Below are 25,814 nucleotides of genomic sequence, written 5' to 3' on the forward strand. Positions count from 1 at the left end.
TCTGATTTAGAAGGAGGTTTTCCATCGAGTAGGACTCTGAATAAAGCCTGTGAAAAGCTGCCCTGTGAATTTCACACACACTCAAGATATAGTAAGTCTTGCAATAATAGACTGCAGATACACCAGGATCACCCACAAAACCATCAGCTGTGGGCAGGAGATGATGAAGAGATGATCTAATAGTTGCTGCACATCCACAGAAGAGGTCTGTGCTGAGAGCACAGCATAGTGCACTTGATACCAAGGAGAAAGGGATAGCAAAGACTTTAGCATTTTAAGTATAATAATAAAATAATAATTATTAATATTAATATTAAAATAATAAATATAATTCTTATTACTTTAAACAACTGGGTTTTTCTGCATTTTTATGTATGCTTAATTCACGAGCAGTAGAAAGTCACTGTGAGGGAGATTCTCTCCTGGTGCTCCCTTGTTCCATGTTGCTGGCACACAACCCTGCTGGTGCTGCTGTGCCACCTGGGGCTGACCAGAGCCTCCTGTGCTCTGTCCATGCAGATGATTGACATGCTCTACTTCGTGGTCATCATGCTCGTGGTGCTGATGAGCTTTGGGGTGGCCCGCCAGGCCATCCTGCACCCCGATGAGGAGCCCTCCTGGAGGCTGGCCCGGAACATCTTCTACATGCCCTACTGGATGATCTACGGAGAGGTGTTCGCAGACCAGATAGACCGTAAGAGTAGAATTCATAGTAAGAGTCTGTTTCCTGTTTCTGAGGCAGATGATCAGATCCAAATTAAAGATTTTTTCTTTTAATTTGGAAGTAGTGTTTTCTCTTTATGGTTATATAGTCGTTGCTTTCTTGTGACACACCTGAGACTGAACAATTTTCTGTTCCCCGCCTGCATGTCTTGCCTCTCAGTTTATATTCAAATTCAGTTCACACTGAAAGTGGTATAGTCTGGATTATTCTCCTGTCCAAGAGTATAACAGTGTTAAGATCCCGGTTTACTTGCAGGGATCAACAGAAATCATTTTGAAATGTTCTTTTGAACCAAAGTTTTACTAATAGTTCCAACAGAAGACGAAAAAAAATACCTTGCACAGGAGGTTAAAATACACATATCCTTTCATCTCCAACTCACAGCACAGGCAGTGAGCTCATACATTTTTACTCCCATTCATGTATCTGTCTGTTTTCAGGGATGTTTCCATTTCATGAATCACCAATGTTCTTCTTTTCTACACCTGTGGGAAAACAAAACTATGCTTGATTAGCTTTGACTGTGGAAATAGCCTTTCTTCTAAAAAAACCTGCATAACTTAAAAAAATAGCTGTCAGTGTTTTAAATGAGATGGAAACTGTCCTGTTGCTGCTAATTCTGTGTTAATATTGCAAATTCGTATGACAGTCAATGTGCAACTGGCCTCCTCTAGTGTGTATCCTGTAGTTTGCACTTCACCTGAAATAGTACAAGCTGCTGTTTCAGCTCTGTGCAGGTGTTATTTCAGTCATCTACATGTGCTGACAGGTAGCAAAGTGGAAGGCTGATGAACCTGGAGGTCTACATTCAAAAACCATAATGATCCATCATCAAGAGAAGCTTTTATACCAAATGTCATTAAGGTGTACTTTAATTGCTTAGAAAGGAATAAAATGTCATTGCTCTGTTTCTGAACAGTGTACACTGTTGCAAAAATCGTATCCTCTTTGTTTTCTTAATGAATGCTTGTCTCATTAATGTAACTTATGATACAGTAAATTACTTGATGAAATGAAAGGTCAAGCCACTCATTTACTGTCTGATAGTGCAGTTTTGGTGCACATGAGAGATCCTGAGCTTATCCTGGCTCACAAATGGGTCAGTTCTCCTACTGGAAGGAAGTGACTGTAACAGTGTATCCCTTACCTCATTATGTGCATTGAAATCCTACTTCAGTTTGGACAAAGAATGTTTGCCAATGTAGACAGTTTGATTTCTTTATAAATCAAAACTCGTACCTCGCCCAGCTGTACTGATCTCTTTAGTGTAAGTGGTGTCCCGGGCTTCTCTCATGCTTCTAGTCATGTAGTTATATACTCAGCATCCTTTCAATTAGAAATCTTTTTTCAGCAGAGCAAAATATTTGTGAGACAAAAAATTTGAGCTTTCCAGTTACACAAGTTCAGCTATTTGCTCCTTCCCAGGTCAGCAGCTTTGCTGTGTCAGTAGCCTAAACATAAACTAACTTGGAAATGTGCAGGTTTGTGTAGTTTTAATATTGAAATAATTATGGCTATGCAAGGCATTCTACAAGTGTAACTAGGCTGCATTTCAACTGTTCTGTAATTTTTTAATGTGTAGAAGTCTACTGATTGATTCCTGAAGATCTTTTTGCTTTCAACAAGAAATTGTCACTGATCTTCCTGTGGTTCTCTTTAAACACACCACAAAAGCAGCCTCAGAAGTCACTGGGGAGAGATTTCTATGGGCAGTCTAATATGACTCTGAGTCAAGTGCTAATGGGCTGTTTTGCCAAGGCCCAGGGGTGTAAACAGTTTATGGAAAAAGTATTACATGGAATTTTCCATCTGAAATAAGGTAGTTGGACTTTGTCAGGAGCTTCACTGAGGACAGGGTGTCACCTGAATGGGAAGATCACAAGCTGCAGAATTTGCTGGGGTTGTAAGGCACCTTTGGAAAGCATCCAGCTGAACTTTCCTGCTCAAAACAGGGCAGGTTGCTCAGGGACTCGAGGTTGCTCCGTCAGGTTTATAGTCTGATTTCTGTGGGGGAGCCCAGAACTAGAGACAGAAATCCAGGTGTGGTTTCATCGGAGTTGAGTAGAGAGGAATGGAACAATAACCTCCCTTAACTTGCTGGTAACACTTCTAATGAACCCAGGGTGCCCTTGTGTGGTTCATTCTGTTTAGAAGACATCCATGAGCAAGAAGTTCATGGCATCTGGTGCTCAACAGCATCACATTCTTAAACAATAGAGAAGCCTGGCTGAGTTTCTTTCAATAGTGAGATTTTTCTTACAATCATCATTTAGGAATTGGCAAGCAAGTATCCACACTGGTAGTCAAAATGGGCTTTAATGATACTGATGTTATTACAGTGTACAAATATCTTGACTATTAATGGAAACATAGCTATTCAAAAGAAACATCTGACAGACTCAAAGCCAGAGTGGTTCTTTAAAAAAAAAAAAAAAAGGAAAGAGAAAAAAGAGAGGAAATGTTTCCATAATAGCTAAAAGAATGATTTTTGTGTGATAGTTTTGAGTTATTTCGTGTTCATGGTGATGCCAGTTTTGTTTACTTGCCTGAAATATCCTCTATATTTAAATGATCATCTGCCAGGAGCATTTTGTGATATTTTATTACTGTCATTAATTCGCTGCCATATGTAACATTTGGGGAAAACAGCATGAAAAGGAAATTGCAGAATGCAATGCATTTTTAACAAAGACATTGTTTCAAGGCATATGTCTCTAGTGTTCTGACATTTGAGTTGCTTATCTTTTCTTGGTAGCAGAACTGTATTTCCAATCACTTTTTTTGGTCTTGTTTCTTTATTATTCTCTTTCTTTCTCTCCCTGCCTCCTTTTCTCTTTCGTTTCTTGGAATGCTCTTCAGTCTATGCCATGGAAATTAATCGTAAGTGTCTGTGGGGACCTGATTATCTCATTTAGCTGAATATGTTCATTAATCTTTTTCTTGACTAGTTTCTCACATTTTTATTATAGCACTCATCCAATATTCAGGTGTGAATCTTGTGTATCTACTGTAATACTTTCATTTGAAAATAAGCAGAGGAAAAATATTTTATTTTAATCCCAAATGCAGATCAGAGGTTTTAATTGAGTTTATGTGGTTGCTAAGACTTGCTTCTAGTATACCAACAGTAAAATAATCAGGTTTTTTAAATTACGATGCATAAGTGGCATTGTATAACTAATTCCTTTTGATTACATAGATACAATGTTACTGGTTTTTTAGCAGTACTTTTACTGGTCCTTTTGAATAAAATTACGATTTGCTTAACATTTCTGTTATACTTTTCTCAGGAAAACCTGGAAAAATATAAGTCTGATGTTTGAGAAACAAGTAAAATAAATGTTATTAATTCTAGTCTAAATATCTCTTTCAGTCCACAGGAAATAAGATTAGTCTGTTTTCAAATAAATGTTCACATAAACTAAATCTGTAATGAACATGGTGTCAGACTTAGTATTTGCTAAGATTTCAGCTAAAGAACCTGTGGTTGACAAACGCTTTATCTGCTACTAAATGGTTCCAAAAGCTAACCTTGTATGTGCCAGGTATGCTGGCACTTAAGGTCAGAACAAACTTGCTTCATTTACCCAACTCCAAGACAACCTGTGTATTCTTAGAATTACTTCAGGCAATCATTTTATATTGGTTTGCTCAATATTCTCACTTTTTGTCTCATTCTCAGTGGTCTATTTTGCTGTCACTATATCATTTTCATTTTATAACTTTATCTGTGTGGTACCACTGGCCTGCTGGTAACATTAACAGCCCCAGACAGGCCAAGGAATAGTGTAGGATCTGTCCAGGGGGTCAGTAAGAGGCAAAAGGAGACAGGGCCAGAGGGTCCATCCAGGGCACTCCCACAGGTCCAAGGTCCCTCCTGGAGGCAGGACTGAGACCTGCACACCTGACACAGCCCAGGGAGGGACAGGTATCACAGGGGGTGTACATGTAGACCCCCAGTAAAGCTGGTCCAGGGTCATTAAAGGCCTATTTAATACATTCAGGGCCCCAGTAAAAGTTTAATTTATGCTCAGCAATCTGGGACCACCAAGCATATCTTTGGCAAAGTATGCACACAAGCTTGGTTGAAGAATTTTTTTTAATTCCACTATTAATGTTTTACACATATGAAGATCTTGTCCTAAACTATTAGTATGAGAAAAAGAAAATCCAAATTAATTTGAAGAGAAAGCCACATTGTACAGTAAACTTGGAGCTGCCTCTCCGTTCATTAATACAGGAAATTGTTTTTATAAGCTGTAGTTAGAAGTAGAATTTGAAGTAGAAATTATACATACTTGCTACTGGAAATAAACTGAAAAAATTTGGCAAATTTTATGCATATCTCATCGTTAAATAAATGTGAATAGTGTTTTTAAATATCAGGCGGTTTGTGAAAAATGCCTTTCCTGTTTTTTCTTCAGCTCCTTGTGGGGACAATCTTTATGATGATGATGGTAAACGCCTCCCTCCATGTATCCCAGGGGCCTGGCTCACTCCTGCCATCATGGCCTGTTACCTCTTGGTAGCAAATATCCTGTTGGTAAACCTGCTGATTGCTGTCTTCAAGTATGTAAATAATCATGGATCTTTTTCTTATTGTTGAGATAAAATTTCTTTGAGAACCCATCAGCTGATTTTGCAAGGTTTTGCATTTCAGAATCTAGTGGTTCTGGGTATGACTGACAAATCCTGGCAGTAGTGTGCACACTGGGCAGGAGCGGAGGAAAGGTGCCTTTGAGTTTTCCAGCAATTGAAGTAAGGCATAGGAGAGAATCTGGCTACTTGCAACTACCTTTTAATGGGTAATGACAGGCCTCAGGATTGCTCTGGAAAGACGAGAAACAGAATCCATGAAACCTGCTATGCACAGGATAAAGCCCATGGAGCCACTGTCTGCTGACTCCGCAGTAGAGCAGCACAAAAATCTCAGCACCCAAAGCAGGAGGCATTCCCACTACACCATCTGGCTTGTTTTTTCTTCATTCCTCCTGTTTTGTTTTTCATTTGGAAAAAGAAATTAGGGTCTTGCAGAATTCTTATAAGACCTAAAAAAAGAGTCTATATTGCCTGAACCAACAGGAAGGATGGCTACATGTTGCCAAGGTCTGTGGCCAAACAGTGTGCACTATCTATATTTATCTGTATCTATATTTAGACTACTCTGGAGTAAAACTACATAAATTTCTGCAGCTTGTTCTTCCTACTTCTTCCTACCTACATTACACTGCATGGATTTCCTCTCATGACCTAGGGATTAAAAAAAAAAAAAAAAGGAATAACTACTTACTGGTAATACTTTCTGAACACAGCACCTGAGAAAAGCAGGTGATCCATTTTTGCCTGTTGGCATAGGAAGCTGGTATCACATGCACAAAGCCTGTCTTTCTTTGGATGTATGGAGCTTAAAAGGTCATGAATTTCAAAGGGCTGGAATGCCAGTCACTTAGCTGGGGGAGAAGGGAAGGATCTCACAATGGGAGCTATTATTGGCTGAAGGACCGAGGAATCAGCAGTTTGGGAAGTAGGTCATGCTGTTAACTCCTACCGTGCCAGCGAGGTGCAGGGGGCTGGGATCCTGCTAGAAAGGAGACACAGAATGAAGGCAGATTGTTATTTATCATTGGTAAATAATCTCATGTGTACCTAACCTAAAGAAAGCAAAAGCTCTGTGTACACAGGAATTCTTTGGTTTCAGAGAGGTGTTTTAACTGGTTTTATGAACAGAGATATTCTAAAGAACATGAAGTTAGAAAAGTGGACAGAAAATATAAAAAAGGAAGTGCAAATATCATCACCATCATACAAGTGAAGTGAGCTGTCTGAGCATACTTTAAAATAGCTTGAAAAGTTTTTTCTATGACAGAATATCAAGTCTGTTTTCCCTTAGTTGGTATTTCATAACTGTGACTATTGTTATCTCTGGATTGAATACTATCACTTATATTGCTTCATATTCACTGAATTTCAAAATAAACCATCATTACAACACACCTTATTTTGCTGTAAAAATGATGAGGCTTCCAAGAATAAATTCCTTTATGCACCATGTTTTCAAGTCAGAAGTTTGAGTGAATAAAGTTTAAATTTATGACATTTTGTGAAACTTGAAAAGTCTTTTATGTAGGTCAAGCTGATTAACATATTAAAGGCAAACTATGTGCAGCTTCTGAGTTTAGCATACAAAATACTTTTCAGGGATTTAATACTTTGTGTAGCATCAAATACTGGCATGTGGTAAAAGAAATAGTTCATAACCAAGCCCCAGAATACCAATTATGTGATGCATAAATTGTGCAAGTCTCTTTTCACTGACACCTAAAGGATTTATACAGTAGGAGCAAATGATCCCAGAGGAGGACTGTTCCAGATGGTGCATAAGGGATGCAGAGCACCTCTTGTTTGTACCCTCAGAAGGAGTGGTGAAATCATGAGTTCAAGTTAATTGTCAGTTCAGTAGCACCAAGGAGCTGAACCAAGCAGGTCCTGTAGCTCCATGTTGTTATTTAGCTGCTGCTTTTTTCGACAGAGTACTTGCTCAATGATAAGTAAAATTAGGGACCTAATAGCAACTGTACCCATGTTTCCTTTCAGCAATACCTTCTTTGAGGTAAAATCAATATCCAACCAAGTGTGGAAGTTCCAGCGGTACCAGCTGATCATGACATTCCATGACAGGCCTGTCCTGCCTCCACCCATGATCATCTTCAGCCACATCTACATCATCATCAAGAGAATCTGCTGTCGCTGCAAGAAGGGGGATGGAGACCAGGATGAGCGTGACAGGGGACTGAGTATGAGAGAAATCTTCTCTAAATTGAGCTCTTTGCACCCTCTCAGCAGAAAGCACCACCTTTTTGCAACACTGAACTATTGGTTCACGTGTACAATCAAATGTATTTGCAGAAGACAGTGTGGGCCAAGATTTGTGTCAAGTTAACAGCTCTTGGGCTCCGGGGGCATCTGAGAACATGCAATTTTATGATACTAATGAAGACTTTCTTTAACAGGCTTTCTTAAAACAGTGAGATAGTATCTACTTAATCCAGTGGGTTACCAAGTTCTAGCAAAGTCCATGTTGGGAAGGGCATAAAGGAAATTGAGAAGAAGGGATCACAGTTTCAAATGTCATCTATAGTGTCAGCTCTGTGATTGTGAGCAACCTGTGACTAAGAGTATCCCCACTATCATTTGGAGATTTATCTGTCATTTCACAGGGAAACTGTGAGGAGACTTCTAACCTACCCTGCAACTGTTAATTATTATTTTCATTATATGCCTCATGGAAATAATCACATATTCACAATTATCCCTCTATTTCTACATTTCACAGGAAACATTTCTGCACAATAGGAAAAAGAAAAGGAAAAAGTTAAATGTAACCCTCCTTCCAAATGCATAGAGACAAATCCAAATAAAGGATAAAATGTTCCCAAGAGCTTATATTCCCCTTGGATTTTTCTTACATGGTTATACATTTCTGAACATTATCCAAAGAATATATGTGAACAATCTGTTAGTTTATCTGTTGCCTACAACTGGCATCCTTCTAAGAACAATATTTGAGTGAAGGAACACTCAAACTGGCAGAGCTTGCCTTTGTCTTGTAAAGGCTGCTCAGTTTGTTCAACACACAGCACTTGCTGCTAAAAAGTGCAAAAGTCATTGAGAACATATAAGGCCCAGTGGATGGTCACAGGACATGATGGCCATAATGCATTCCATTGCCTTCACAGCTGGGCCTGTCTTTGGCTACATGCTCATTCCCTATTTAAAAAATCATCTGTTCATTTAGTGCAGGAGTAGAATCTGCAATATGCCCATGTCCAAAATAAACTGCCAAATTGGATTTAAATTGCCTGCCAGAAGTTCAGAAAAACTCCTATTTTGTTCTTCTCTTTTGCACAGAGTTATTTCTGAACGATGAAGAGCTAAAAAAACTGTATGAGTTTGAAGAGGAGTGTGTGGAAGAATACTTCCAGGACAAAGAGGACGAGCAGCAATCATCCAATGATGAACGCATCAGAGTTACCTCTGAAAGGTACCTATTATAAGGAAAAAATCCACACAGTATTTGCTTTTTTGTATCTCTTTATAACCACAGTTGAGTTAAATACAAAAGATTCACATCTTGAAGAAAACCATCACCAACTCAGAAGGTGATCTGAATCCCACCTGAGCAGGTGCCTCTGTCACAAGAGCAAGCTTTGTGCTGTTCCTGCTGGCATGTCACTAAATCTGCTGGTTTGGGTAGCTTTGTTATAAGAATGAATTTTTTACCTCTCGCCCATCTGAGGATCACAGTTACAATTTCTATCTGAGTAAATTGCCGCTTGTTGAGTTTCCAACTGTTCATCCAATCCTGAGAAACATGTTGGAGATTAATGACAAAAGCACTGAAGGTTCTTCCCTGTGGTTTATACTGAGGTCTGGCACCCAGCGCTGCTGAATTTTTAATTTCTGCCACAGATTCTCTTGGAAGCTTTGAACAAGGCATTTAGCATGAACTTCCCCTTTTAAAAGACAGGGAATATTCTCATGTAAATCATTAAGCTATTCTGAGGACTAGGTAACATTTGCATATTGCTGTGTAAGCACACAGTGATAGTGTGCTTACATAGTGATAGTGGCAGCAGGGCTTTTTTACCAGGTCACTTGGCAGGACTGCTCCCAAAAGCTCTGCCTGTTCTGTTAGGAGATGTAAGGAACTCAAGAGATGGGGGGTTTTGTCACTTTCTTGAAATGATGAAAAATTCTCCCTGTAATAAAAATTATACACAGTTTAAACCCTCTTTCACCTTAATCTACTACGTGGTATTCTGATGATGAAGTACTCCACATATATATTTCTATATATATTTATATATATCTATATCTATATTAATATATATTTCCTTTTAACATTTCCTTTAAAATAGCTCTGTGAGCCATATAATTCTTTAACAGATAAGTATCTTTCTCTTGACAGAGGCCCTGAGCATCTTGCATTATTAAATGTGAAATTTGAGACTAGAGAAGGAAATTAAATCTGCTCCATGTATTCTCTTGCACTATTTATCCATGGCAATTTGTCAAAATCCTAGGTATTGTGGCAGAGAATAAAGCAGGGCTGGTAAGCCTCACTGATTCACTATGGTCTGTGGCCACAAAGGAGATTTGCTTATTTCTCATGGCTTCTTGCTCCAGATGCTTCATCATCTTTTGTGTGTGAGAGCAAAAGGATGTGATTTAATTTCCACAGTTGATTTACTAGATCTCTAAGTCACATTCTAAGGAATTACTTTTATATGCATTTTTCTAGTACCATCATATCCATTATGATATAAATGATAAGAGAAAATGGGGAAAAGTATTATTGTAATTGAACTGGACGATAGTTCCACTCCCTTCAGCTGATATATAATAGAAAGGTATTTCAAGAGCTAAAGCAATCCCATCAACACTAGCATATGTTCTCTCTAATACAGCTACAAAACCTGTTTTACAACATGCTTTGATGCTGTTTTAAGTCACCCTGGGAGCATGTCATTAGAAAGTACTTTTCATGTAATTAACTGATGCTTCACAGTGAAAGGACAGCTGAGCATGTGGTGGGTGGCACACACAGAAGTGTTAGTAGTAGACTGCGCCTGAGGGCTACAACTCTTGGAGTCTTCTGGCAGAGCAAAGTCCAAATAGCCCTCTAATATGGTGTATGGAAAGCACAGATAACAAGAAAATGCACATGCTTTTGATGCTACACATAGGCAAAAAGAATGAGGCATGGCATGTACCACAGAATGCTGCCTGAGGAAGGAATGGGGAGCTGGGTGCCTTTAATGGGTTACTGCACCATTCTACAGGCTCTGGTCTGTGCTTCCTCTTTTATACCCAACAGAGTTGAAAATATGTCTATGAGGCTGGAAGAAGTGAATGAGAGAGAGCATTTTATGAAAGCTTCTCTGCAAACAGTTGACCTGCGGCTCTCGCAGCTGGAGGAGCTCTCCGGTCGGATGGTGAATGCCCTGGAGAAGCTGGCAGGGATCGACAAGTCTGAGCTGACGTACCCACGCTCACGGGCCTCGTCTGAGTGTGATGCTGCTTATCTGCTGAGGCAGAGCAGTGTCAACAGCTCTGATGGCTACAGCGTGTACAGGTACCAGGTCGATGGAAATGAGCTGACCTTTGATGACAGTGCCACTCCTATGTCACCAGCCATGGGACTGCAGAGAAAAGCCCACTCTATTGGTGCCAAAGAAGATGGAGCAGACCCAAAGATGCTGGTTCCAGAACACCACAGCAGTCCCCATCACAGCTCTAGTGCTAATGCAGTCACTACAGCAGATCACAGTAAATCTACGTTAGATATTGCACAGAGTGATTCCAGACCCCATTCTCAGTCAGGTGGCTTGGGGGATGAAAAGCAGGGGATTTTCAGTAGCAATGGAATGGTTCCTCAAAGTATAAACCAGATGGATGCTGTTACAAACAGTCAGTCAGTAGCAGGATCAGATTTTCAGAACACTCAGTTAAAAGTAGAACGTACCAAGTTAGAAGCCACCATCTCTTATCCCTTGGAAAAATCTAAAGCAATGCGCTATTTTCCTCCTGAAACTTTCAGTGCTTGTCAAACCACTATGATGAAGTCAAGGAGCTTTATATTTGCACAAGGTGGGAAGCTGGTTGGAGGAGTTAACAACTGGACCACAGAATATAGCACCATTATGGATCAGGTATGCCCTTCTACGATTGAACAGTGGGCCACAGAGTGGAAATATGAAGTTGAGCAGCAGCTTTCTCAAGAACATCCTCCAGAATACCCTGGTCTTGTCTCTGAAGCAGAAAGGCAAGCAGAGGAGAAACAGTTACAGATGGACACAGATGATGATAGTAATGCTGGTGAAGCAGGTATGAGTGCCTCTTACACCCCTATGCCTGCCACTGTCAAGGCTGAGAAAGAGAATTTACTGTCAGTAAAGCCAGAAAGGACTTCTGGACTCCCACCAGTACGTTCAAAGAGTTTGCACAGCCATTCTCGGAAAGCCAAGAGTGTAAAGGACAAATTAAAAAGACCAGGACATGCCAGCAGTGTGACTAATTTGGTAGGACCGTTTGGCAGTGCAAGAGAAGAACAGAAAACTAGGCAAGAAAATACATCTACAGAAACTGAATGTTAAAGTGGCTTTTGGCCCCTGTTTTACTGACAGGCAAGAAATCAGCACGGCAAATTGAATAAATTGTGGATTTGAAAATTAATTTATAAGAAAGAATTTTGGATATTTTTGTTTCTTTTCTTTTAAACTTAATAGATATATGTTCTGTTCTTAAATAAATGCTTGCTGGGTTGGGTGAAAGGGAGATGCTGTGTCAGGGGCAGACAAAAAGTAGGTACAGTTCACAGATGCCGACAATATAGATCTTTCTTTTTTCCATTTCAGCCTCCCTCATAAGCTCATTTACTGACAAGCTCTTTATGAGAGCTCTTACAGGAAGGACAATAATACAATAATTTAGAAAATTTTTTTCTTCTTTTTTATTGGAAGACTTCTTAAACTGAACTAATTTTTAACCAGCCTTAGTTTTTACCCTTACTTATGCAGCTGGTTTCTTTGTGGCCATGGGGTTTTTTTTCACATAAAAAAAAAAATTGTTGGAGGCAAGGAAAAATTATGCAGTCCTCTCTTTCCCTTCTGATTTCATGCATGCTGCTTAGCTTCCCCTTCAGAACGGCACAACATAGCAGTTTTTTTGGCCACAGAGTGGCCAAATCTGACCTGGAAAGCTACCTGTAGATATAACCTGTCCTTGAACTTTAATGGCATAATCTTGCTTTCAGGATCATATCTGTCCCCGCCCCAAAGCATGCTGACAGCCTTAAACTGTTGAAAAACAGTGATCATTGTTTCAAAATGTTTGAGGAGTTTCTAAGAATATGAAGTACACGGAGATTTTAATAACACAAATCTAAGATCTGCATTAGTGTTTTGAATAAATGAGGATTACAATAGAAGTCCATGTAGAATAACAATCTGGCTTTTCTAAAATGCCTGCAAGGAAAAACAAATCAAAACAAAACAGGAAAGGTGTTCTGATCAGGTGAGATCAAAATATAGCCAATCTGTTCTTGAACCAAATCTACTGTGACAAATTCAACTTTCATTTTCCAATCACATGAGGAACAAGAAACAGTTTCTAGGAGTCAGTCTAAACAAAAGATAAATTTTCCAGATGAGAATAGAAATTCTATACATTTTCTTGAGTAAACTTCAAAAGCAAATGTCAATGGGGAAAAGAAGTCTTTTCTATCCCTTGATGACTAAGACTGGAAATCCACATCTATTTAGACAGATTTACGCAGCACACTTGTCTCAATGGTGGCATTCTAAGTACTTGGTTTTCATAAGTTACTTCATAATAGCAAGATGTTATTTTCCTCATTCCTCCCTGTTAACTTTCAGGAATTCAGATTTCTCAAATACTCAGCACCTCTCTTTGCAGGGGATGCTTACCATTGAACAGACAAGAAAGAAAATTAGTTAAAGGCATGTTACTTGTCCACAGAATATTGGTCAAAGCTTTATGTTCACTCATTAACCATCAGACTTATTCATGTACTATTTCAAATAGACAGAATATATTTTTTCTCTCACCATCAACCTCACAGTCTGCAGGTCGGTGTCCTCCTTGATAATGCTGCTTACAGCATTTTGAAATGCAGGATTGATGGAAGGCTCTATAAATACATTGGTGGCATCTGATTTTATTGTGTGTAATATATTTTCGTACTCCATCCATACTTATACCTTGAAGTACTGTTACCAAACTGAGTGGTCATGGAAAGTGCATGGACATTTCTGAAAGTTCAGTCATCATCTACTATGGATTTTTGCTGGCTTGGTCTTAGCAGCAGGTTTACTGATTTTACTACTGTTGGAACAGTGTTGGCATTTCTCTTTTCATGTGGGCTTCTCTTTTCTTCAACTTTAGGGAACTTGGCATTTTGTAAAAACAATGACATTCGAAGTTGTTTCACTTCCACGTTTACTTCTGTGTTACCATTCTGTGCAACTACATAGCCATTGTGTATATGTGGTTAAAATAGCCTCCAGTTTGCCAATGCCTTTTTGTTTTCCTGCACATTCACCCGAATGGGTTCGTTAACAAACACAAAGGGATGCAGCTTTTCAGCACTGTGCTAAGCAAGCAGTGAGCATTGTGGAATGGAGTACAGTGTGTTGCATATCTCTTGTTACGTTGTCTTTGTAAAATGTGTGTTAATCATGCTTTGGACCACTTAATTTTTTTAGCATTTACATGGAAAATTTGTCTGATAGAATGTAGATTTCAAACAGAAACATTCTACCTTTGTATTTATTTACTTCCTTCGTGTAAAAATATTTATAAAGAAACGCATGAAAAATATAGTAAGTTAATTCAGTATAACAATTTTTTCACTGTAATATCCAAACACTTCACATATCTGTTTCTTCTTTTGCAGTACACGGGCCAAACATTTTCTAAGAAAAGTTTCTTTTTCAACATTGCCAGTAGTTTTCCATAAAATTCTTTATAGGGGGATGTTTTTAAAAGGTTTGGATATTTGCTGTGCTCTTGCATAGCATGAAGTGAATGAAAACATCTCTGCCATTGAATGTGAAGTAACCACACTGGCTTTGCAGAGTCATTTCAGCCATTTTAATAAGATTCAAGTATGGCTTTGTATGTGCATAGAAGACCAGTAGATTTGGAGATCACTAAACAGAATAATGAGCAGCACATTTGCATGTTTGCCTGCTTTCCTGAATACTGACTGAAAGGGGGGAGGCAGAGAATTTGCATTTCTGAAGAGCCATGTTTAATACTGCTTTTCAGGAGGATGTACCCCCTGCACTGCTGAGTACATGGTGACTTCACAGCAGTGTCACTGTGAATGCCATTGCCATGATTTATTGTGTGCTTGACCTCTACTGAGCCAGGTGGAGCCTGAAGAGTCTGTGCTCTAAGGCTGTGTCTGTGCAGAGATATTACACTGAGGCAATTTAAATTTGTTCACCTTCCAGTATCTTGTAATACAGACATTTCCCTTTCCCTTAAGGCAAATGTTTTGAACACGGTGACTAATTGTAATCTTCACAAAGGCAGGTTCATAACCCTACCAGCTGATTCTATGAATTACCCCTTTTTACATTGCATCATTCAGGGACTAACTTAACTTTGCTCTTGCAAGCCTCTTCTGTTACAGAGTCACTCTTTCCATTTTAGACACTGGATTTTGATACCTGAGAACCAAGAAAGTCCATTTTCCATATTATTTACTAATTCATTAAAGTAGCCATTGAAACCTTCCAACTGTGGTTTCTCCATGCTGCTTCTTTGGATGCTTTCCAAGGTTCTGGGCTTCACTATCGTCTTTGGCAGAATATTTGTCTGTCCTTCTAAATAAAAATAAAAAGAATACAGGTATCTGCAAGGCCTTGTCAGAAAACAGGAACCTGAAGAGGATGTGTGACCAGGGATGGTAACAGGATTATTTCATTAGCTTAACAGGATTATTTCATTAGCTTTGCAGGATTGACAGGACTGTGCCCTGTTCTGGGTGTTCTGGGCAGTGAACCCACTGACACAAAGCCAGTTTGCTGCCAAGCCATTGATGGGGAGAAGGTGAGCTTTCAGAGCAAGAGTAGCACTTGGACACAGGTCTGGGGTCCCCCATTTTGCTCCTGCAGCACTGTCTTGTCCGGTGGGTTGCTTCTAGTTAAACTACAGTTACACTCAAAAGCTGTTATGAGCAAAAAGGAGACACAACTTGTTTGTAAAGTCAGGAATGTATTGTTAGTGTAGTGAATTTTAACACTAATAATATGAATTATTATTAGTCTAGATTGAAGAAGAAGAGAGGAGAGACAAAAAGAGAGGAGAGAAAAGAATACTATCATATTACTACAGGAAAAATACTCAATGAGTTGATCTATGTACACTTCCTACTTTCTACCCCTTTTTTTGTTGATATGTTCACATTTGCTCTGGGTCTAACAGTTAGTGGCTGCAGTGGGGATAGTGAGGAAATACGGTCAGCATCCCAGGTCATTTCTAGGGTTAGCATGATGTTGATGTTGTTTGTTTCTGTTTCTTTTTTTTTTGCTTGCTTAGGGGCAATTTTATGTTTGCTACAAACTTTATATCTTGGTTTTCATCACTGGTCTTCAAATCTTACAAATACACTTGAATTTCCTAGTCATTAGAAAAATTGCTTTCACAGCTGAACAAACGAAGGGACTGCTGGAGGCAGGTTGAGGCAAGTTCAGGCAAAGCAGTCCCGACAAGCCTGGTCCTGAGCCCCTACAGAGTCAGCAGAAAGCCCATAGCCTGTTACTGGGAGTGACAATTAACCTCTGTTTACTGGGCTATGAGGCTACATTAGCCCTAGAGGTGTTTTCCTCTCACTGCAACCATTGCAGATAAATATTCTATCACATGCAGCAGTCACCTAAGCTGAAAATGCAGCCCAACTGAGGGGTTTGGTCCCCCATTGCAATCCAGGATCAGACAGAAAGGCAAAAGTGACGTAAGAACCTGTTTGATGTGGCCATTTAAAGGCCATTTCAACTGGTTCCAGGGACTGGGGGTTTGGGGTGGTCAAAAACCAGTACCCAGCAGTAGTTTGGATTGGCTGACAAACCACAAGATTTGAGAGAAGTAAGACAAAGACCATAGATTTTCTTAAAACTGCAATTTTCTTTCACTTTTTTCAACTTTTAGCCTTATCTGCAGAAAAAAAATTTGATATGGCAAAGTGGTGCTTTATAGTTGATGTCCTGTATCTTTACAATGGATGTAAGGTATGCCATGATAATAGGCTTTAAATTATTCTTTGCAGTTGTTTAGCCAAAATATTTAAGTGCCTGTATCCGCCTTGTGCTTGGTGTTGGCATTTATGAAAAAGGGGTGGTGTAATTTCATGTGCCTGCTCCTCTGTTGTCTCTTCAACATGAAAACCCCTGTGAAACTGCAGTGCTTCATCCTGCGCTGGAGATGCAACCACCTCCCTTTTCTTGCCCTAACTGGACTTCTGCGATCAGCAAGCTATTACCTGAGCAGACCAACAGCCTTCAAAAATGGCCATGGAAAAAGACTGGACTCTAGTTTAGTAGCATTAGTAATGCGATAGTCACTGTCACAATACCTGTGTGAAATGGTCCAAGCCAAGGCAGAACATTGGACTGATAATTAGCACCAAGTAACTCTGGGCAAGTAAACCTACAGAATGATTAACAAGACAAGTAGCCTTATGTGACATAGCAAAACTCCATATCATTCAATCTCCACAGTGAGGACCACCCCCACCTTGCAGGTGTGCCTTGCAAAGGAGGCTTTTTTCTTGACGTTCCTCAAGAAACTAAAACCTCTGCATAATTTTTTGTTTTGTGTCTTCTGTATGTCTTTGGCCAAGACTGCCAAAGTTGCCGTTTTATATAAATAATGACATTTTAAATACTATTCTCCTGGATCTTCATCAAGGACACTCAAGAAAGACTTTTTTTTCCCAACTACTTAACAAATTTAAGGCACAATGATTTTATTCTATAAGGGAACAAACCTGTAGGGCTGGCTTCCTCACAAGTCCCCAGCCAAAGTCCCTCACTTCTGAGTGCAGGCCAAGGCAAGTTGGGTGCACAAACCATTGACACCACAGGTAGAGAGCTGTCCAGGTAAAGTAATAAACTGTAACACTCTCAGTGAAAACTAGAACAGATGCCACCAGTGAATTCCTGCCTTTGCAGACTTGCTGCAGCTCTGGGCATGTAGCTCAGCTGTGAAGTCAGACAACACCTATGTCCTTTTGTCTTGGAGTTCAAACCAGTAATTCAGAGAACTATGAAAACATGTAAGTTGCCATAGAAATGCAGGCCTGGAAGAGATCATCTGCACTGAGCCCAGTTCAGCTATGCCAATAGCACCAGTGACAGATGGTGGTCTAACCTGTTCTTGAACATGTGTAATGAAAGCCATTCTCTAATCTGAGAGATCAAAAGGGACCATTGTGAAAATCTGCTCTGACCTAACCCCTGCCCTCATGCATTACTGCACAGGCCAAAATACTTCCCCAGCCACAGAGCTGCCTTGGGAAGTTGTACCAGACCTTTTAGGAAGATCCCTGATCTGATGTGCAGTGAGTATAGTGGGCTATGCACCACAGGCAGAGCTAAGCAGATGATTATCTTCACTGTAACAATTGCACTGCATGTAAAAAGAGGCCCTAGGAGACCCACACAGTGTACGGGTAGGGATGTGATACCACCAGGAGAGCAGACCAGGCTGGTGGGCAATTGTAAGAGTCCTGGTCAGTCTAGCATATGGGAGGTATCACTGAATAACAAGGTTGAGGCAAAGAAAATAATTGTACTGAGTAAAAAGTGATATTTTTAAAAATAATGAGAATAAAAATAGACATCTGCAGTCTTTTCAGTTCAGCTGGCTTTGTTGCATAGCTGTCTTCCCACTATCCTTTCAAGATTGTTCTCATAGAACAAAGGCACTCTCAGAAACCTGAGGCTTAGCAGAACTATTTGAAGAAAGTGAGCAAGTGAGGCAAAGCTGCGATGGCCAGAGATGGGCAGGCAGTTGAGTGCACTGCCAAAAAGGAGTCAGGAGATCCAGAGGATTTCCCTCCCTGCCCTACCCTGCCATCCCCACAACTACCTATTGTGTTCGCCTTGCCTGCCCTGCCCTGCCTGCCTACCCTGCTCTGCTTGCCTGTCCTGCTCTGCCTGTCTGCATCCCACTGCAAGTTGTGACAGAATGAACTTGCTCCTCCAAAGTACTCACTTCTGTCAAATCAGCTTTTTTTCCCACTGGTATAAAACTCTTCCAATGGCAACTTGTGACCCATTCCAACAGCAATCCTCACAAATCTTGTGAGAGCTTAGTTTTGGTTTTGTTTGTTCTTTTTTAGAACAGCACTGCAATTTCAATATGTCAGTGCAATCCTTAATGGAAATTCCCTCAGTGCAATCCTATGATCATTCCCTCAGGAGTAAGATTGCTTTTGCAGCTACTCCTCAGAAGGCTCTGTGCTGATGCAGAAACACTCTTGTGATTCTGATGGAGTATAATTAATTGTCATTTTTAATATCACTGGCAGATTTGCTATATGCAATTTCAAGTCTGGCAGATTTGGGCAGTTTCTGCCTTCTTCCTCATCCCCTCACTTTCTCTTCCCCCTTTTCTGATTTTAATTCCCTTTCAACAATGTTCTGAATATGAACAAAAAACTCTCAAGAAGGATAAGGATGAGGGCAACTCCCACAGTATCAAACATCCAGGGGATTTAGGGTGTGACAGGGGCAGGTCAGCAGCAGGAGTGGAGCTGTGCCTTCTCTCCCAGCACTGTTGGGCACTCCATACCACCAGCAGCATCTGCAGTTCAGTGCACTCTGTAGTGACTGGGCTGGGGCTGAGCCATGCCAGGCTCAGGAATGCCACTTACACAGTGACGTTTGCAGCATAAAATGAAAGCCCTATATGCGAAATTAGAGGATAAAGTGAAGGGAACTGCCTGCCAACACCAAATGAGACCTTCGTGCAGGGAGGTGTATTTGTTTTAAAAAGCACACAGTGGGGTTGTTTTTACCTTCTCTACCTACAAGTCCAAGAGCACTGTGGTGTTATGGAGGTGCTTGTTGGTGCTCTCCCCTGGGCTGTTGAACAGCATTAAGGGTATGCACATGAGCTTCTTTCTTCAGTCTAGGCAGGTGCCAGGGGATTGTTTCCCCCCTCACTGTTCGGTCAAACCTTCCTGCTGGCATCAGTGAGGCATCTCACCTAAATCGTGAAATCAAGATTGTGCCCTAAAGCCTGTTCTTTCCTTGAATGCCCACCCTCTGATTTCACCAAAAACCCCAGGGGCTATAATGCAATGCAATGTGCTTTCTATCAATGAGGGAAGACCTTGACCCTGCAGCTGACAGTGGTTGCTGCATGTGTCATCTTGTGTCTAAAAATGTGTCCGTTTTTCTGGAGCCTTCTAGTTCTTTGGTGTCTTTATGTCAGTGATATTAGAACCCAGACTCTTCCCCCTTCCTTTGATCTCACAGCTGATGGACTGTGTCTCCGTCTCAGTCTAGGGATCTCTATTAAACCACATTACCATCCAACCTGTTGCTCCTTGTAGGAGGTATTTCCACTGTGCAGGCCAAGCCCCCTGCAGTCAGTGTTCACACAAACACCTGCAGCACGGACCCTTACGGCTGCCATGGGCCACTAAGCAAACGTGAGCAGTCACTCAGGTTCCTCCTTATCAAAGAGACGGCAGTGATGGATTTAGGCAGTTCACGTGGATGACCACGTTATTTCCACATTCTGGAAAAGCTCAGGTGGGCAATCCCGGAGTGCCTGGAAAGCTTGAAGGGCTGTTGGACAGCAGTCTGCAGGATGGCAGCATAGAGCAGGAGAGTGCCTGGGCATCACCCCCACCACGCACACCCCTGTACTCCCCGTGCCAAAGGCGGCAGTGGAACAGCTCTGCAACAGCAACTGATTCACAGAACGCTGAGAGGCCGGAAAGGATCTTAAAGATCACCTAGTCCCAGCCCCCTACACCTCCTACTAAACCAGGCTGCTCAGGGCCTTATCCAGCCCGGCCTGGCTCACTCCAGGCTGGGGCACCCACAGCCTCCCTGCACCAGGGCCTCACCCTCTCTCCCCGCCCCGTGCCGGAGCTGGATTTTCCCCGCTGCCCCGCGACAGCCCCGGGCGGCAACAAACCCCGCACGCCCCGCTATGCCCCAGATCCCGGCGATCTGTGGGATCCGCCCCGCGCCCGCACAGGCCCGTGCCGGGCGTCAGCGGGGAAGGCCCAGGCCGGGGCCGCGCTGAGCCGGTGCCGGCGCTGCCCTGGGCCTGCCCTGGGCCTGCCCATCCCGCTGGCTCCTCCCTGGGGGAAGGAGGGAAGCAGGGGAAGGAGGGAAGGCGCCGGGGCCGCCCCCGCCGTGTGACGGGAGCGCAGCCCCGAGCGGGCGCCGGGCCTGAGCCGGGGGGTCGGCACCAGCTGCGGGGCCCGGCCCGGCCCGCCCGCCGGCGGACACCATGTTCTCCCTCAAGCCGCCCAAACCTACCTTCAAGTCGTACCTTCTGCCTCAGGTAACCGCCTTTTGCTGCCATTATCGACCTGCCCCTGGCCGGGCACAGCCCCGAGCCGGACAACAGCCCCGGACCGACCGGCCCGGAGCTGTGCCCGGCCCGGGGTGGTTGCCTGGCCTGTGGGACCAGAGAGGGAAGGCTCGTGTCATCGTCCCCTGCACTTGACACACGCATATTTATGTTTAAAGGAAGAAACTTTTCGCGCGAGTAGGTCGGACCTGTGGTGTGTGTGTCACGGAGGAGTTTCTGATTCTCGAGTAAATTCTCGTTTTGTTTTTTTTTTGTTCTCCAGGCTGAAGAGAACATAGCGTCAGAACCGAGGATTAAAAAGCTGGAACCGGTGCTTTTGCCAGGTAGGTGTAAATCAGGGATTTGACAAATAACCTTTGTTGATGTTGATTTTGGTATGTTTTCGTCTTGGCATTGCTCCTTGAGGGAATGTAACTCCTGGGTAGAAAAAGATGGTGATATTTGTGTCTGTAGAAAGTTATTCTAACCTGCCCGAAACACTACATACATGCATAGGCAATTTTGCCTGTGTGATGCTTTAGCACGTGTAGAATAATGTCTTGATTTCACTGTGAGCATTGGAAATTAAACCACTGTAAGTTTTTCAACGTTCTTGACACCTTTTGGAAGACTACTAATAACTGCATTTTCGTCAGATAGTCAGACATGTACCTGTGTGCAGAGCCCAGTACCTCAGCCTGGGCTGGAGCCTTCCTTTATTTTAAACGAAAATAGTAATAGAATTTCTGGTTCTGGTAGGTAGGTATGATTGACTTCTCTACTAGAAAACTTCTAATGCCATCTTTATTCGTTCTCTTTTTGAATATGCAGCTGTTTGGTAATTTTGGAATTTGTGTTTTCAGACCTCTACAGAATAGTCTTTTTAGTGTGTGGGTGAGAAAAGCAATGATTTTATTATTATTCATCATTATATATTTATAAAAATTAATGAGTTCCATATTTTAAATAAGAAATAATCTTTGGTAAATGATGGTTTGATCAATGAGGATTTCTGAAAGCCTTTTGTCGGATATCAAAGGAACAATACTGTTCTCAAGATAACTTTCATTGCAGACTGTACTTCACAGTAATAAATTTGGCTTGTGGTTTTTAATGGTAATTTTGAGTTTAAAACAATTCTATACTGCATTTTTTTCTTTTCATTCATATTGTGTGTTAAAAAATGTGAATTTACCCACACATTGATGTAGGAATAAACAGCTTACTCTTAAAAATTCTTTCTGTCACTTCTTTATATGGGACTATGCAGTACTAATGCTAATTAAGCAGTACTGATTTGTATGTGATATGGTCCAGTGAGGTACCTTAAGCTTAAGGGGCTGAAATATCGTGGGAGAGGTTCAACTGAAAGAGTAAATAATAACTGACTCTTCTTGAAACAAAATAATACAGATTTTGCTTGAGGTATAAATACTTTAAAATACATTGCTGAGATTGCTCGATGTTTGAAATACAGTTATGTTTTTATACTTGCAAAACTTCTGCTTAGCACTTGGCATCTCATTGGTTATGTTGCAGTTGATACTCATCCAAGGCCTTTGACTCACAAGGAAGTGACTGCATGTTCCTCTCTGAGACATTCCACAGCAAATGCAAGGCAGGACGAGGCTGCTTTTCTCAAACTGCAGCACATCTTGCCTTTGCTGTGGGCCCTGGCCACGAGCAGTTACAGAAACCGACTTTGTGCAGTAACTTTTGCGGTGTGATTCGTTCTTTATTTGTGAAACTCCCAAGTACAGTTAAAATGGTGCTGGCTGGGCTTGTTTTTCTCAACTGGCTTATATTTATTCCCTGTTTGCATCATTTTGCTTGTGTGCACTGTCTCCGATATCAGCATTTAATGGCTTTTGGGACATTTGTAGTAAGTTGCCCAAAGTTGTATAGAAGCCACAATATGACCTAAAATTTCCACCTCCTTATCATTGGAAGGTGTTACTTTGAATTATTTCATAATAGAAGTCACTGCTCTTACAGCCACAGAGTAGCTCTGACAAAATCCTTTAATTACTCTGTATGAGAGTGGAGGAGGGGAGTTTAGAAATTACTTATTTTAAATTATTTAAATGAAACTCTTTGTATTTAAAGCTAAGCACTGGCCTAAACACGTTTTTTTTTCATTCCTGTCGTCGGATGGTGCAGTAGAAAAGTGTATAAACAAGTACACATTGTGCTGTTGGATAGACTGGCTTTTGGATTTGTCATAACCCGAGTTTCTGGCCAAATTCCAATTAATTTAATTATATCAAGGCTGGCTTGCACTTCCTTGCAAGTACAGTTTTAGTATGGCATTCCTAATAACCTATCCTTGATAGCTGTGTGAAATTGCTTTTGCTCTCAGGGACAGAGGTAAGCCTGAGTGGCTGAATGTTTGTTATGCTTCTTTAAGTGGTGGAGTTTTTAATGAGTTCTTTTGGAATTAAATTACGTTAGCACAAGCAGTCACTGGCTTTAGTATTCTTCAGAAACTGCAAGTGGTTGTATTGAGCTTTTGATTCCTAAAATATAGTCACTTTGAGGGAGTGGCTTGCTTACTAAAAACTGAAATTCCAAAGTAGCTGAATACCCTGCTGTCTAACTTGTATTTCTGTGCAGTGGAGATTAGGAGAGGGAGTTCCAGGCTGGGAAATATGTCCAGTTACATAATGAGGAGGTTTTTAGGAAAAAAAAAAAAGGAATATTTACTGGAATTAACTTTAAACCTGTAGAGTTTGTTTTATAGAATTTGGTATTATTTCATTCCAAAATACATGATCTAGGTTTGAGATGGAGTTATAGAGATGTTTTTTTTTTCTTTCTGCAGTTCTGTTTTCCCAGTGTGGCTCTGTTGTCTGTTGCTTCAGCTTTAGTTGAAGAGTTGGCCTCTGTAACAGTTTCCCTTTTTTTCCCTTTGTTTGTTTGCATAGCTGCTTTTATAACATGTCACAGAGGAAAATTACTGAAGTAGCAGGTAGTTTACCAGTCAGCCTGTTAAAGTGCCTGCCTGGCTGGTAGGAAGTTGGCCTGTGTACCCTGGGGGAGTGTGAAGCTGTTAAACCTGAAGGTGTGTTTTGTTCTGGTGATCAGCTGTAGCCTGTTTTCCCTAACCACGTCTGTAGCGTTTTCAAGTCAGAAACCTTGTACAGCATAACTGGAGTACAGTGCAGAGTGTGTCTGTATGATTGGAGTGGCCAGGCAGTGTGCAGAGGGGGCAACATAGGGATAGGAACGAGCCAGTCCAGGCTCTGTACTGGGACCAGTGCCACACTTTGGTTTGGGCAAGAGCAGGCAAAAGATCCTCAGTGTTGTTCACACAGGATATTCTGTAGGAAATTGTGTAACCAATGGAGCACCTGATTGAGTGTGAGAAAAGGATTGTTCCTCTCCAATCTTAGTGTCCACTTGAATTAGTTAAATTGTTGGTCAGAATACTAATTTGCTAGTACATTAAGTTAGTAGTTGTTACCTGTAAGTTTTTACAAGAAGCCCAGAAACGGTGTAGTTGCTTTTGTTTTTAAAAGTTTATACAGTAAAATTACAGAAGTAAAATGAATTAGGATAGTAATTTTTATCCTTAAGGCTTGCTTGTGTTAAGGCAAGTAAAAGGGATATTGGTGGCGAGCTGCAGTTGCAAGCAGTCATGTCTGTTGTGTCTGCACCCTGTTTCATAGTCCGATGGTAGAAGTCAACTTTAGTGTCATCCCTGGTGTGTGGTCACACCCATGGGGGGTGTCCAGCAGGACATGGCCAGCTGGACCCTCTTGCTGGTGGTGGCTGCTGGCACAGAGGGACAAGAGAGCAGTGGACAGGCAGCACTCCCAGCTCCTTGTCCTGCCCTCCCGGCTCTGTGCAGCTGGGGAATGGGGACTTCCCTCTTGGAGTAACCTCATGGGGAGCCCCAAGTGAGGAGTCACAGGGCACCACAGAGACGGTGCTACCATATTCTGTTCCTCTTGCTGCATTTGTCTTACAGGAATTTATCCAGTCGCTTTCTGTAGGCATGTAAACGTCTATCACCCACAGCTTCATCTGGTAACCCTTTCAGCAATTTAATTATGTGCTGTTACAAACTGTTTGTTCTGAACTTACCACCATCTAGTTTCTTTGGATAAATCCTAGTTCTTGTATGACACAGCAAACATCAAATCGTATTCCTCCATTCCATGCGAGTCATGATTTTCAAACTTATATATCTGCTCTGTTTTGCTTCCTTCTAGCTTAGTTGTCTTAGTTGCTCCTAAAAAGGAACCTCCCTGTATCTTTAATCATTCTTTTGATTACCCTTGAACATTTTCCAGTTGCACTGAGCTCCTGCTGAGGTGGAATTGTGTATCATGTTCAAGATTTTTGCCACTGGATATGTTTGGCTTTTATCTGATAATACCAATTGGCTTTGCCACCTGCTTTTTGGGTTTGCTTTGCTTTTTTTGCATACATGTACCCTTAGAAAGGCAGCTGACTGTAGAAATTTAATTGTAGGAGGTTTTTAACACTGGATCCTGGAATGTTTTAATCTTTCCGAAGAGTCTGATTCTCTTGCAAGTTAGCTCCCAGCTCTTTTCCTTCCCCCTCCCCCCCCCCCCCCTGCTTTCTGCAATTCCTTAGTACATTAAGTCATGTGTTCCAGAGCAGCTGCAACACATCTTGTGATAGGAGCAGGGAATGCAGTGTTGGATGAGACTCCGTGTGCGTTAGTTCCCCAGGTATGTTGTCTCCTCACTGCTTTGGGCTCCTGCACCCCTTCCTTGGCATTTTCCTGTGATTGGTGGTGTCCCAGTGCTGAGCCCAGAGGTGCTGGTGTGCAGGGAATGTCCAGGGCTGGGTGGGTGGATGAGGAACAGGCACTGGGAACATGAGGGTAACGCACAACCCCAGAGGTCTGCCCACTCTGCTTGTCATGCTATTAGGAGTCATTTTGCCTTAACGGCTCAGAGGAAAACTGGGATTGTCCAATTATACGAGTAGG

At 41.5% G+C, this 25,814-nt stretch overlaps 2 protein-coding genes and 1 long non-coding RNA gene across 6 annotated transcripts in view; 2 read left to right on the forward strand and 1 right to left on the reverse strand.

Annotated features, from left to right (window-relative positions):
* TRPM1 (transient receptor potential cation channel subfamily M member 1) overlaps positions 1-11,959 on the forward strand; it is a 94,461-nt gene extending 82,502 nt beyond the window's left edge. The window contains exons 26-30 of the mRNA XM_027657835.1: positions 520-712; positions 5,149-5,293; positions 7,319-7,518; positions 8,633-8,765; positions 10,602-11,959. Coding sequence (XP_027513636.1) covers positions 520-712; positions 5,149-5,293; positions 7,319-7,518; positions 8,633-8,765; positions 10,602-11,880 — 1,950 coding nt within the window. The 3' untranslated portion in view covers positions 11,881-11,959. The remainder of the gene's footprint in view (positions 1-519; positions 713-5,148; positions 5,294-7,318; positions 7,519-8,632; positions 8,766-10,601) is intronic.
* On the reverse strand, positions 678-21,048 carry LOC113954004. 2 transcript variants are annotated; one of them, XR_003530078.1, is made up of 3 exons: positions 20,818-21,048; positions 7,325-7,471; positions 678-1,209 (listed from the first exon to the last, which is right to left on the reverse strand). It is a non-coding gene; the product is annotated as an uncharacterized LOC113954004 (long non-coding RNA). The 2 variants fall into 2 exon arrangements; XR_003530077.1 differs by lacking the exon at positions 678-1,209 and adding an exon at positions 5,322-6,305.
* The window catches only part of MTMR10 (myotubularin related protein 10), a 35,992-nt gene continuing 30,203 nt past the window's right edge, over positions 20,026-25,814 (forward strand). The window contains exons 1-2 of one of the 3 annotated variants that reach the window (XM_027657843.1): positions 20,026-20,076; positions 21,135-21,195. In XM_027657843.1, coding sequence (XP_027513644.1) covers positions 20,041-20,076; positions 21,135-21,195 — 97 coding nt within the window. In that variant the 5' untranslated portion in view covers positions 20,026-20,040. Of the gene's footprint in view, positions 20,077-20,708; positions 20,843-21,134; positions 21,196-25,464; positions 25,552-25,814 lie in introns of those variants that run through there. The other 2 variants (XM_027657842.1, XM_027657844.1) reach the window with 2 other exon arrangements.

The sequence above is a fragment of the Corapipo altera genome, unplaced genomic scaffold (genome assembly GCF_003945725.1).
Source record: "Corapipo altera isolate COAL_440 unplaced genomic scaffold, ASM394572v1 308, whole genome shotgun sequence".
In the NCBI taxonomy this organism is placed as follows: domain Eukaryota; kingdom Metazoa; phylum Chordata; class Aves; order Passeriformes; family Pipridae; genus Corapipo; species Corapipo altera.